We start from the raw sequence: 14,977 nt of genomic DNA, 5'->3' as shown, positions 1-14,977 counted from the left end.
ATTACACTTTTTGATATCGGTAACTCAATACACATACTATTTTTATATAGCCTTGGTCTGGCACATACAAAAATACGCTATTTGATCCTAGGGGCCATGGGTGCTATCTGAACACAAGGTCATTCTTTAGGAATCCATATATGTACAAAATACTCACAACTCTCAAACCCCGATGAAGGTACCAGAATACCGGAAACGCGTCGGGGTATCGGGGTACATTACCCCTATGAGAGTACATCCACCTTTATCACCCTGTATATATTCTCTGTTTTGATTCTGTATTGAATTAGTATGGAATGATTTTTTATCCTGTATGTTATAGATGCCTTCACGTCTTTTTTAAGTATATCAATAAAATATATTTTTTATTCTAAGAGTTGGTGGTCTGTTAAAGTCCCAAATTAAGGGGGATTTCTTTTTCTATGGTTCATATAGCAGATTGACGGCCAGGAAGTGGTTCAGTTATACTGACTGCGCGTCATATGATGTCCAGCAGGATAACATTCCAGCACGCAGAGCGGCGATCACTAGTGCGGCATGTCAGTCTGACACGCCGCATCTCCGATCGTGGTAAGAAGCCTCTGACAGAGGCTTCTTACCACGTGATCAGCTGTGACCAATCACAGCTGATCATCGCGTGAACCAGGAAGTGCTAAATAGCATTCCTCGGTTTGTGCTGACAGGGAGAGCTGATCGGCAGCTCAACCTGTCAGGGGGGAGGGTCTGTGCTGATTATCAGCACAGCCCCATCAGATGTGCCACCACAGCTGCTAAAAAGTGCCCATAAGCTGCCAGTCAGTGCCCCAAAAAAAACACAATCAGTGCCCATATAAGTGCCAATTAGTGCCCACCACAGTGTCAGTCAGTGCCCATCACAGTGCCAATCAGTGCCCAGCAGTAAAACCGGTTAGTACCTCATCAGTGCTGCCCATCAGTGCCAATCAGTACCGCCTATCAGTGCCAATCAGTGCCGCCTATCAGTGCCCATCACAGCTGCCTGTCAGTGCCCATCACAGCCGCCTATCAGTGCTGCATATCAGTGCTGCCTATTGGTGCCCATCCGTGCTGCATATCAGTGCCGCCTATCAGTGCCCATCAATTATACATATCAGTGTCTCCTCATCAGTGTCACCTTATCAGTGCCACCTGATCAGTGCCCGTCAGTGCAGGAGAAAACAAAAATTTAAAACCAAAACGAAGAAAAACTTTTTTTTTTTTCAAAAATGTTGGTCTTTTTTAGTTTGTTTAGCAAAAAAATAAAAACCGCAGAGGTGATCAAATACCACCAAAAGAAAGCTCTATTTGTGGGAACAAAATGATAAAAAATGTTGTTTGGGTACAGTGTAGCATGACCGTGCCATTGTTATTCAAAATGCGAAAGCTGAAAATTGTCCTGGGCGGGAAGGGGCGAAAGTGCCTGGTATTGAAGTGGTTAAAACACCAAAACATGGATTAGCCACCTAACAAATAATAGAGTCAGGATGTGTTCAAGACACAGAGAGAGACACTGGTTTCCAGAATTTGATCACAAAAGTTCTAAGACATAATTTGGTGTAAATACAACCTCAAGTCTGAAATAATTTTTTTGAACAAGGTGGCCCAGATTTGCAGGACATCAGAGCATTCTGATAATGTATAGGATCGGGGGAATTATCTGCATAGATAAAAAGCCTTTTCTTCTTTAAACTCCATCTGGAAAGCACATGGCACATTGATAGTGAGCAGGGCTAAGGAACCCTGGAGGAGGATGAAGGATTTTGGTGTGAATGACCCACTTGTCTAAGAACATCCATTATTGTTTCCTTTTCTCGAATTGTACCACCTACCATTCCCCAGGTCATAATGTTGCACATGCAACATTAATTTTGAAGACAAATGAAGGCATCCTTTCAGTAGGCAGCAGAGATAAGTTTCAGTAAGGAAGAATAAAGGTCATGAGGTGGGAGTTAATGCTATAGCTTTAAGTTAACTGTCAAAGGAGAAAAAGAGACATCCAGACACGTGAAGAAAGTATAACTGATAAACCGCAAAATACCTTGCACTTGTATATTTGGAATTGTATATTATTAGAATAAGGGTGATGCACATTAAATAATGTCATATTTTATATGTCATATAGAGAGAACTATTTGATTCCAAGATGTTTACATTTTGGATGAGAAGGGCACAATGTGGAAAAAAGTTCCTAGTATTGAGAAATGGAGAAAGAAAACTAAGGTAACACTAACCATTGATTTAGACAGATATATTTAACCATTTTTTTTTTTCAATTATATATTTTTTTTGTATTATTACATTTTTCACAGTAGTTACAGGCTAACCAAACCGTAAGAAATAGAACAAGCATCATAACCAACATTCTAACAAGCATAAAATCTGCAGTGTAATAGCAAATAAAGAAACATCGGCTATGATAAAGCGAGTAAAGAAAAATAAAAAGATATGAGTATTTTAACAACCACATAAAGTATATCAAATGATAATCAAACATTTTTAATTTTGTAGAATAAATTCAGTTTTTCTGTTTAGTATTGTTTGGGCTCTCCTAAAATGAAATGAGCAACATCAAATTCTGCAGGAACACCATTCCACTTACCGCACAAAAAATAAATGACTCAAGCATTACTTGAGATAATGGGTAACCTAATCCCTTGAAAATTACAACATGCACACCACCCAAGTGTGGTCAATTCAGGATCTTTTGCTTAATTTTGTAAAAAAAGAAAATGATCCTAAATGTAATCTAGTGACTTCAATGTCCCTAGAGCTGGAAAAAAAAACAACAATGGGCATTTCTTGATGAAAAATATGATTACCTTTGTGCAAGCTTTACACATAAAATAATCACTTCTGTGTTACCAACCCAGCACAGAACATCTCTTTTTCAAAGTAGTAAGTAAAGCAATTACCATCAAACTCTGCAAGCCTGGAAATATCTTCTCCAAGGTCTGCTGTCACTGGAAGAGCTTGCCGAACCTTTAAATTTGTTTCCCTACAAACAGCAATGACAGACATATAGAGTTATAAACTTGTATAATATAATATTTCAATACTAACACAGTTCTGGACAACAAATGACACATAAAAATGACATGCATTCATTTTCATGATCTAAATTACCAAAATTGCAGATTTGTTATATGGAAAAAGTAAGTAGACCCCATACATTTACCACTACTTCAAATACATGAAATTGAAATCCAGCGTTCTAGATTAGATGTCAGTTAGTAGAACCTTCTTAGGGAGCATGCAGGTGAAAATTGTCCTATTTAATCTTAAAATATCTAAAGTTGGATGTTCTCTTGCTATTGACATGTATGATGTCATTACAAGAACAATGGAGCTCTCTTAGGCCATCAAAGAAAGTAGTGGATCCCTATGGGCCTTGCAAGGTATTTAAAAGGATCACCAAATGATTTGAAATAAATCATTCCATTGTAAGCAAAATAATCCATGAGTGGCAAAGATTTCAAAAACTGCCAGCAAATTCAACCTAAAAGATGACTAACTGATGCTAAAAAATGGTCTCCATGAACCCAACAATTTCCCTGTGGGTTGCTCTGGTAACTCTTGTAACAGCTTCAGTCAAAGTGCTATCAGAAAGAGATTGCACCATTTAAACCAATATTACAAGCGTGTTAGGAAAAAGCCTTTGCTGTCCAAAAAGAATGTTAAAGCAAGATTATAATTTGCGACTAAACATATAGGCAAAGACCAGGCCTTCTGGAAGAATGTGCTATGGACTGATCAATTAAAAAAAAAAAAAAAAAGAGTTGTTTGGTCACAGTAATAGTAGATAGGTCTGTTGTGAAGCAAGATGGTGGAAACATAGTTTTTGGTTGTTTGGTTGCTTCAGGGCCTAGACAGGTTTTAGTTGTGGAGTCAATTATACATTTTGCATCATATAAAATATATGAGAATGTGACCATCTATCCAAAAGTTTAACTGAAATGAGCCAGCCTGTCAAAATCACAATGAATGGAGGCACATTATCAAATCTACCAAGGAATGACTCAAAAAGAAATACAGAGTTATGGATTGTCCCAGTCAAAACCCTGATTTGAATCCCATTGAAATGTTGCAGGGGGATTTTGAAATAGGCACTTCATGCAAGGAAACCCACATAGTTCTTGAAACTAAAGGAATGTTGCATTGAGAGTTGGTCAAAAATTGCAGTAAGTCACTCAATAAGTCAATGTCAAAGACTGGTGGGCAGTGATACAAAATGCATACAAAAAGTAATTTCTGCTACAAGGGGTCATGGGTGTACTTACTTTTTCACAGTATACCATTGCATCTATTAATATTTTTGTTGAATACATAATTGGAAAGGCATTTGGTGTTTGTGCTCAAGTATATAACCTTTTTCTGTAGTCACTGTATTAATTAAAACCTAATTTTTACTTATTCAAATATGTTAAAATATTCAATCATTTTAATGGGATGTCCTTACCTTTTCACAAGACTATATGTGTGTTGAATTACCATCAGGAATAAATGGCAACACACAAATGCAGTGTGTTTAGTTAACAAGCATTATCGCATGCGCAGCAGTGTGAAAAGACCCTATTTGTCCTTGACATCTATATGTAGTCAAAGGGAGCAAATGTTTTATTTTCATATTTGTCCTTAAATTCCTGAAAATACTTTCTTTACTAACCCCTCCATTCAATACACAATTGTTACGATTCATGCACACATATTAAAAATAGGCATTTTCTATTTTCTGAGGTGTCGCACGTACCAAGTACAGCATGCCATGCAAGTGAATAGCTGTGGATTTGCGTCCATGTGCATGAACACTTAATGAGAAGTCTGTTAACTGTCTGTGGGTAAAATGTGAGCACTTTTGACTTTAACAGACTTTTTCTAATGTAGAATATTGTACAAATCCCTTAATTACATAACAAAAACTAAGACTATTTCCAGGAAATTACTATACTCATACCATTAAATTCAAAGAAATCTGATGTTCTTTTATTGTAAACATGTGTGAGATTAACTCATCTAGAGAAGCAATTTCTACAGGTCACACATGATTTGGTATTTAAGGTTCACATTATCTACTATCCTTTACTTTCCCAAGTAAACGGCCTCTACTCCTTTAGTAAATTAACCCAATGTCTACATTTCCAAGCTGTGCTGACATGCAAACTTTGTGGGCTACCATAAAAAACTGAAATACTGTGTTCAATATGACACTTTTTGGTGAAAAGTTTCTTTTGTTTCTTAAAATTTTTGTAAAAAGCTATACTGTGGCTTTATTCCACCGTGGAATCTCTGCATGCTCCTATTTTAGATTGCCGATAACAGTATTCTACCTGTGTTTGTCATGTAGACATATACCCTATTTATAAAGAGAGGTGCAAGGACTTTGCATAGTTGGTATTGCACTACAACAATGTGGATTATAATCCCTTGTATTACAGCCTCTTCTCCTCCTTTAAAGTTCAGTAGATTTGTTCTAGTTGGGCAGGTGTGTTTGCATCTTTTACCAAAAATATCTATGGTAATATTTTTAATGAAAATAAAACAGTTTTGTTCAAAAGTTTCAAAGACCAGTTTCCAATTTTTCAGTTCTGAGATAACAGTTTGATTATAAATGTGGTAAAAAAGAACTGTCATCCAAGCTCTGAAAAGTTGTGTACAATGACATGGCATGCAAATTACATTATGAAACTTCCTTCAAATACAATTATATAGGTCAGTATATGGTAATAAATCCTAGATGGGAAAATGCTTAAAGTTGGACCAATATTTAGTCACACTTGCATGGGCACGCGGCTGCCCTTCCAATCCTACACATCATTTATAATGGGTTAAGCCATTTACATAAGTTTTGCTAAATAGGTGTACTGTCCCTTTAAATTTTTCTCACACCTTTGGGCACAGGTAAAGGTGCCTGATCAGGTGTGGTGGAAAGTTCTGGAATACCCGGGGGCTCATTATATAAGGGGCCGCATCCCTGTCACAAGTGCCTGTGGTCAGTCTGCAATAAGAGCTTCCCTTTCCCCCCTCCCGTCGCGAGCACTTATTTGTGGTTTCGTCACCCTTGGACCTGGGGGGATCTTCATTACCGTTTTTATAATCTTGGGTATTTTGCATGAGTTTTTGATAACTAGGAAACTACTGTTATTTTCTGATCATTTGATATGTAAGTTTAAAGTATAACTGTTATATCTGTTCAAACCAAAATAAAGTGCAGCGGCCAATAATTTTGCCAAAATGAGTGTTATTGTATTCATTTCTTAGTATGTTAGTTTGGTTGTCTTTGGGGAATGATTTGCTTTGCGATGGAAGTGTGCTCTTGCAGTACAGTACTGTTACTTTTATTTACAAGAATTGCAAATTAAACATAATGCATTTGGGCCAAAACATAGATTTTCTAACTGTTAAAGTTGTACTTTTTCTTCTGTAACATAGTAATATTCTGTATGCAGTTTGGACAGATAAAATTAATGTTTGTAATACAGTGCCTTGAAAAAATATTCATGCCCCTTGAAATTTTCCACATTTTGTCATGTTACAACCAAAAATGTAAATGTATTTGTTGGGATTTTATCTGATAGACCAACACAAAGTGTCACATAATTGTGAAGTGGAAGGAAAAGGATAAACGGTTTTCAAAAAGCTTTACAAATAAATATTTGAAAAAGTGTGGAGTGTATTTGTATTCAGCCCCCCTGAGTCAATACTAGAATTTTTGGGTATGTCTCTACCAGCTTGCACATCTAGAGAGTGACATTTTTGCCCATTCTTCTTTGCAAAATAGCTCAAGCTCTGTCAGACTGGATGGAAAGCATCTGTGAACAGCAATTTTCAAGTCTTGACACAGATTCTCAATTAGATTTAGGTCTGGACTTTGACTGGGCCATTCTAACACATGAATATGCTTTCATCTAAACCATTCCATTGTAGCTCTGGCTGTATGTTTAGGGTCTTTGTCCTGCTGGAAGGTGAACCTCCATCCCTACTCAACTCTTTTGCAGACTCTAACAAGTTTTCTTCTAAGATGGCCCTGTATTTGGCTCAATCCATTTTCCCATTAACTCTGACCAGCTTCCCTGTCCCTGCTGATGAAAAGCATCCCCACAACATAATACTCCCACCACCATGTTTCACTGTGGAGATGGTGTTTTCAGGATGATTAGTAGTGTTCGTTTTTCGCCACAGATAGCGTTTTGCTTTTAGGCTAAAAAGTTAAATTTTGGTCTCATTTGACCAGAGCACCTTCTTTCACATGTTTGCTGTGTCCCCCACAAACTGCAAACTGGACTTATGGTTTTCTTTCAACAATGGTTTTCTTCTTGCCTCTCTTCCATAGGCCAGATTTGTGGAGTGCACGACTAATAGTTGTCCTGTGGACAGATTCTTCCACCTGAGCTGTGGATCTCTGCAGCTCCTCCAGAGTTACCATGGGCCTTTTGGCTGCTTCTCTGATTAATGATCTCCTTGCCCGGCCTGTCAGTTTAGGTGGACGGCCATGTCTTGGTAGGTTTGCAGTTGTGCCATACTCTTTCCATTTTCAGATGATGGATTGAACAGTGCTCCATTAGATGTTCAAAGCTTGTGATATTTTTTTAAAACCTAACTCTGCTTTAAACGTTTCCACAACTTTATCCCTGACCTGTCTGGTGTGTTCCTTGACTTCATGATGCTGTTTGTTCACTAAGGTTTTCTAACAAACTGCTGAGGGCTTCATAGAACATCTGTATTCATACTGAGATTAAATTACACACAGATGGACTTTTACTAATGAGGTGACTTCTTAAGGCAATTGGTTCCACTAAATTTTAGTTAGGGGTATCAGAGTAAAGGGGGGTGAATACAAATGCACACCACACCTTTCAGATATTAGTAAAAAATTGAAACCCATTTATCATTTTCCTTCCACTTCACAATTATGTGCCACTTTGTGTTGGTCTATCACATAAAATCCCCCCCAAAAAATTTACGTTTTTAGTTGTAACATGACAAAATGTGGAAAATTTCAAGGGGTGTGAATACTTTTTCAAGGCACTGTATGTGCACTGTACAGTAAATCTACAATAAATGCTATTTGATAAAAAATAAATAACATTTAACAAAAAGAGATAAACAACACACGTGGATTGATTTTCCTAGTAAAAGTTTTGCCCTTTGCCAAAATAAACTACATTTTTCATATCTAAAAGAAAATCTTGCATAACAAAACTGTACCTAGTGTTGTCATCATGTCTCAAATGCATAATTATTTATACATATTTTAATATTTCCATGTTTACAGTGTAAATAAACTAAACCCACTGCAATTTAGCTGTAGTTGCTGGTGTATGATGTTGCAAAAAATACTTTCATTCCTTATTGAAATGTTAAATAAAATTCATATAATATATGTGAATTAAAGTAAAATATAATGTAAAGCGCACTGCGGGCAAATGAAAAAATGACCCTCACGGTGGCCCCCTCCACCAATTGTCTCAAGTTTAATGGACCTGGAGGGTAGGAAAAGCTGTAAAGCAGGGTATACTGTGTTGAAAGAAAAAAAAGGATTCTGATCAGCTGGCTGCAGCGGCTGATCGAATGCTGGTTTTCCAGCAGGACCATTCAACGAAATTCAGCCGAGTCCTGCTGAATTGGCCGAATTTCAGTACACATATACCCATGTTAATAATTTTCTTATTACTAGCTCCAACTGACTTCCATCACACTGATGATGGGAAAGGACCTGCTCATATCCTGGGACATCAGAGAGCTGAAAAAGAAAAGCTCCAGTTGCAGGGAAAAGTTTTAATGCTTATTCCACTACCCCTAGACAATGATAATTTTTAAAGTAACCCACAGTTCAGCTTTAATTATAAATATTACCATACATGATAAAAGTTGGTGAAATTTAATGAAAAGAAATAAATTAATTTATATTCTATTTTATTAAATAAACATGAACAGGCAAAACATAGCGGTCTTAGATTAAGAAAATGATGATAGCATGTTATTCTAATAGAAGTTATTCTGTTATCCAGTGATGCAGTCATTTTTATCTACAATGTTGTATACCGTTAACAATGCTTTTGCGTTGTTATACCAACACAAGGACTTTCTGATGAGAGCCTATACGTGGCCATTTCAGCACACATTATGCAGGCACAGTCCACTGCCATCACCATCAGTAAACTTGCCCTGGGAAATGCCATGCAGCCCTGAGCAGAGTGCATACATGTAGACAGAAACTGGTTGTATAGGGGCTACAGTAGATTATCTGCAATGAGATGCCACAAAACAAGAGAAAACAAGTATTTTAGAAAAAGCAAATGTCAATCAGTTGGAATTTACACCTACTTTAAAGAGGAAGTAAACTTTCCGCTATAACTTTTACCTAAAGGTAAGCCTATAATAAGGCTTACCTATAGCCCCTTGGTGATTGATATAGGCCACTGCTGTGGCATTGTCGGATTGGATCCTGACAGGACAATTCCATAGTCTGAGTGTCCAGGCCTCTAGGGCCAGGCGTACTGCCCGAATCTCTAGAATATTGATGGGAAAGGCCCTCTCTGATTTGGACCATTTTTCCCTTGGACAGACGCTTCTTCCAGGGCTGCTCCCCAGCCTAGAAGGCTAGCATCTGTTGTTACCACCTTCCAGGTGACTGGTAGAAAGGATTTTCCTTTTTGAAGATTCCTGGATATCAACCACCAATTGAGGCTCTGACGCACTTCGGGGGACAAATGCATTGGGAAGTCCAGAGCTTGGACCTTCTTGTTCCAAGTTGACAGGATACGGTTTTGCAGCAGTCTTGAATGAAACTGTGCATAAGGAACGGCCTCGAAAGAAGCCAACATCTTTCCCAATAACTTCATGGAAAGTCGAATAGAAGGATTCTTCTTTGTTTTGACCAACTGAATCAGTTCCCTTATGGAATCGATCCTTTCCTGGGGCAGAAACACCTTCTTCTGAACTGTATCTATGATCAGCCCCAAGTACTGCAATCTCCTTGATGGTTTTAAGGAGGATTTCTCTAGGTTGAGAATCCAACCTAGGGATTCCAGGTAGCTGACCGCGGTGAACAAACTTTGGTTTAAGCGGGCTACCGACTGATCTATCAAGAGTAGATCATCTAAGTAGGCTAGTATCGTTATACCTTGAGCCCTTAACCTGGCTAAAGGAGGAGCCAGGACCTTTGTAAATATTTGAGGTGCAGTAGCTAGACCAAAAGGCAGGGCTACAAACTGAAAATGAAGATTTTCTACCTCGAAGTGTAAAAATTTCTGGTGAGAGGGGAAAATTGGCACATGGAGATAAGCATCCTTGATGTCGATTGATGCCAGAAATTCTCCGCCTTGTAGGATGGGGACTAGTGATCAGATTGACTCCATGCGAAAAGAACGGATATTCAAAAACTGGTTTAGATCTTTGAGATCTAAAATGGGTCTGACATCCCCTGGTTTTGGAACCGTGAAAAGGTTTGAATAAAACCCTAATCCTTGCTCTTCCAAGGGGATCACCGATATCACTCTTTGAGACAAGAGATGATCCAAAGCTAGAAAAAGACACTTTGTTTTCACTGGATCTCTGGGAACGTTTGATCTGAGAAAACGAGGAGACGGGAACTCTCGGAACTCTAGTTTGTAACTTAGAGAAATTGAGGAAGCCACCCATCTGTCTTGACATCGTTCCTGCCAGACCCTTGAAAACTGTAGAAGCCTTCCCCCCACTCAAGCGAGCGGGGGTGCCCCTTCATAAGGAGGCTTTAGTGTTTTGTTTTGTTGCGTTTTCTCCCCCAGGTCCTCTTTTGGCCCTGGGACTGACCCTGAGGTTTACCTCTTGAACCTGACGGTGGAGGACATCGTGACTGCCTGGAGGCTGATGCCCCTGGCACTGGAGAAGAAGCATGTTTAAAAAAAAATGATTAAACTTCTTCTTAACTGGTAAAAGGGAACTTTTCCCATTAGAAATTCTTTGTATATACTTATCCAGATCGTCTCCAAATAACAGTTCACCATGAAATGGGAAACTGGCCAAGAGCTTTTTGCATGGCGATTCAGCTGACCAATTTTTTCAACCAGAGGATTCTACGCACATGTATCAGCCCTAGCATGAGCCATGAGGCCTGGAGAATAGAATCTTTCAAAGTGTCTACTGTAAAACACAACGCTTCTGATATCCCAGCCAAATCCTGGGCCTGCTGATCAGGAATAACCTTGAGTGCCTCTATAAACTGGTCCTTTAAGGACTGAGATACACCGATCGCTGCCAGCGCAGGCTGAACAACTGAACCTGCGAGCAAAATATAGTTTTTAAAAAGGAATTCCAACTTCTTATCTGTTGGATTCTTTAGCATATGAGCATTGTCTACTGGACAAGTCAGGTTTTTGTTCACAGAGGATATAGCAGCCTCAATTACTGGAATTCCCCATTTCTTATAGAATTCTTCCTCCATAGGATAAAGTATTGAAATCTTTTTCGGAGGAAAAAACTGTTTATCTGGGTGCTCCAGCTCAGAATACATAAGCTTTTTTAGCCATGAATGAATAGGAAAAGCATGAACAGATTGGGGAGGCTTTAGTGAACCCAAACCAGAAGTGGGCTCATCGACTGACTGCGTTATTGGCAGTATAAAAGTGGAGCGGACCATTCCAGTGAGAGACTGTACCAACAACCTTTCCTGCGAACCTGATACTTCCGTATTAAGTTCTTCGGAAAAGGAGACATCCAGCCTCTTCCTGGTCCCTTGAGAGAAATTCATCACCTCTCGCCCCTTGTTCCTCAGCATGGGGGTCCTGAGCAATGGACGGGGACCTGCTACGCTTAGTCCCACTCTGGGATGCGATTAAAGCATCAATTTTTGCTCCAAACTTAAAGTGGTTGAAGAAAAAAACTCCTTAGTAATATACACAGGGGCTGCAGTGTTAAGAGCAGCTGCAACACGTGCCCCTCCTGATGGCTCACTCTGACCAGCCATATTACTCTCAGGGGAGGATGCCATCCTTTTTGAGATGGTTCTAGGCTTCTGTGTGACTATAGTCTTTCTAGAGCCCTTTTTTGAGGTATTTTTTACCCCCCCTTCCGACCATAGCCCGATGCACAAAGCAGAGGTACTACCAGAAGGAATGCATCCACTGCTTGAGCAATAGTCCAGCTCTGCTGCTGCTATTAATGCTCAGCCTGATAGAGTAGTAAATGTGTCAAAAGGAATGCCTGAGTCACCAAACCTCTTACATGTCACCTTTGCCCGTGTCCCTCCGCAGCTTACAACAGCAACAATGGTGCCTTTTTAACACCCCTTCCCGAACTGGACATTGGAGAACGCCAACGCCGCGCTAAGCCACGCCCCCTTGTCTATGGCCCATACTCTTTCCTTAGAAAAAAGCTTTTCCCACGCGAGCGTGGGCTCCAATCCTATGGGATCACAGAGAGAGAGGAAGACATGGCGAAGGGGGGGCTTGGAAGCCGCCGAGCGCCGTGCCGTTCGCGCACTTTTTTGAAGTGCTCCTTCTGCAAAAAGAGGGGAAGAAAAAACAACACAGGGGGGCGTCTGGTGGGGAGGAAACCCCCCCACAGACTTACCAGAGGTCTGCTGCCGGGCAGAGGAAGAAAACTGCTGTTTCCTGGACACATCGTGAGCTCTCTGAGAAGCATGAAATGGTAAGTGCTCTATACAGCCCCCAGTGGTGACACATAGGCATGACAACATTTACAAAATTAAAGGAGACGTTCATATGAAAATTTTGAAAATTTCCTAGAAAACTCCACTTACCTTTCCCGCCGCAGGGTTTTCTGTGGTAAACCAACAGACCCAATCTTCACCCTTCATGGTGGGTTTCCGTTAAACCTTCAGGAGCTGGGGATCCTCGAGGAAACCCACAATCCTGGACCTGTATTAGCACCACCGCCAGTAAAACTTTATGGTCTTAATACCAAAAAGTCCTGGATCCTGGGGTCCAGCTCTCTAAAAAGAGAAGCATTACAGGCAAGACCTCGTTTCTTCGGATACAAGGCCAGGGTACCATTCAATTCGCCCAAAAAAGACACTTTGAATGGATCCGGCTGCATAGCTAGCCCCAGCAAGCATTGTTCCAGTGGAGTTCAACACAGCACATCTTCACTCGTGACCAACACCTTAGACACTGGCGAAAAAACCAAGGTACTCCCAGTAGTGGGAGGGGTTATATAGGGAGTGCACTTTTTGTCTTAGGGCGTGCCAGTGTCCATCACCTGAAGGTGGCCTATAACCCACATAGTAACTACTATGGCTCTGTGTCCTGTGTTGTACAATAAAAAATGTTTTTTTTTTATAGGATTAAGTTCACTTTCATGCCAAAGAGGGACTTTGCAATTAATTGCAATTCATCTGATCACTCTTCATAATATTCTGGAGTATATGCAAATTGCCATCCTAAAAACTGAGGCAGCAGACTTTGTGAAAATTAATATTTGTGTCATTTTCAAAACCTTTGGCCACGGCTGTACAGTCAAATCATGCCTCTGGTGATAATGGTCAGAGCTGCCTGTGTGCCTATGTTAGCTCTCAACCAAACTTTCAAGGCAACAAGTGTTATAGCTCATCATGTGTAGCTGTATAATAACTACAGAGTTAAACAGAGGCTAAGATGGCATGTTCCTTTTTTGTAAAGGATAGGAGGGTTTAGTTCTGCTTTAACTTTTGTACATGCTTACACTAACCATTTGAGGCACCTACATAGAAAAAATATCTGCTAGCCATTTTATGGACTCAAATAATACACCTGACAATTCAACCTAACAACTGAATAGAAGACAATGGCGTCAAAGCACATGGGAACAGGGGAGCTGAACTTTACATTTTAAAACAGTTCAAACAGCCTTGAGTAAAAAATGTAAAAAATCATATACCAGTACTCTGCCAGTGTCTTAGCTTATAGAGTACTTAACCACCTCAATACAGGGCACTTTCACCCCCTTCCTTCCCAGACCAATTTTCAGCTTTCAGCGCTGTCACTCTTTGAATGACAATTGCGCGATCATGTAACACTGTACCCAAATTCAACTTTTATCATTTTTTCACACACATAGAGCTTTTTTTTGTGGTATTTAATCACCGCTGGGGTTTTTATTTTTTACGCTACAAACAAAAAAAAGACAGAAAATTGCCAGAAAAAGGCATTTTTCTTAGTTTCTGTTATAAAATTTTGCAAATAAGTAATTTCTCTTGATACATTTTGACCAAAAATGATGCTGCTACCTTTCTTTGGTTAAAATAACCCAAATCAGTGTTTATTTGGTGTTGGAAGTGATGGGGGACAGACAGATTTTTTTTATTGGGACACTGAAATGTGTATAGGGACATGGGTATATCAGTGGTGCTTGGTGCACTTTGTGGGGAGATCTGATCGTTGCGTTTCTGTTTACATTGTGCTGGCTGTGATTGGACACAGCCATCAGGTGATCGGGAGGGTCAATCACAGCGCCCATATCCCAATCTCTGCTCAGATGGATTCTGTGTTCAGAATGAACTCAAATAATACACCTCAGTATGTATTATTTGAGTTCATTCTGATCACAGATCACAGGATCGAGTCGCAGCGCGCCTCTTGGCTGCGTTGCGAGCTTTCGTTCTGAGGGACGTTCCTGAAAGTCCACTCAGAACGAGGAAAGGACCACCCGGCCGTTTATGTGCAGTGGCCGGGTGGGAAGTAGTTAAAAATAATGCCATGAACAGTTTTCATTAATTAAGAAACGTCATAGAAAGTAAACAGAAGGAAATTACATTAATATTTGGGGTTACAACCCCTTTGTCTTTATAACTGCACCGATACAGTCTTTTTGGTATGCAACCTGGACAGGCTGGAATGCATAATAGCCAACATAGGCATCCCTCCTCCTTACTTCACACTAGTATATTGATTAATATGTAGTTATATGTATTTTGTGAAGGTGAAAAAGAAGCTTGAAATCAGTACTCAAGTGTAAAAAAGAGATCTTCAAGGTGAGGAGACACATTCACTGATCTAATCCATGCGGT

General features: G+C 39.7%; 1 protein-coding gene across 2 annotated transcripts in view; it reads right to left on the bottom strand.

Annotated features, from left to right (window-relative positions):
* Window positions 1-14,977, bottom strand: part of ATP8B4 (ATPase phospholipid transporting 8B4 (putative)) — a 576,024-nt gene that overhangs the window by 235,944 nt on the left and 325,103 nt on the right. For both annotated transcript variants that reach the window (XM_073618636.1, XM_073618637.1), the window contains exon 10: window positions 2,910-2,992. In XM_073618636.1, coding sequence (XP_073474737.1) covers window positions 2,910-2,992 — 83 coding nt within the window. The remainder of the gene's footprint in view (window positions 1-2,909; window positions 2,993-14,977) is intronic.

This window comes from Aquarana catesbeiana, linkage group LG03, assembly GCF_042186555.1.
Source record: "Aquarana catesbeiana isolate 2022-GZ linkage group LG03, ASM4218655v1, whole genome shotgun sequence".
NCBI lineage: Eukaryota > Metazoa > Chordata > Amphibia > Anura > Ranidae > Aquarana > Aquarana catesbeiana.
The sequence above is the reverse complement of the archived record's forward strand: the minus strand, read 5'-3'. Positions and strand labels throughout refer to the sequence as shown.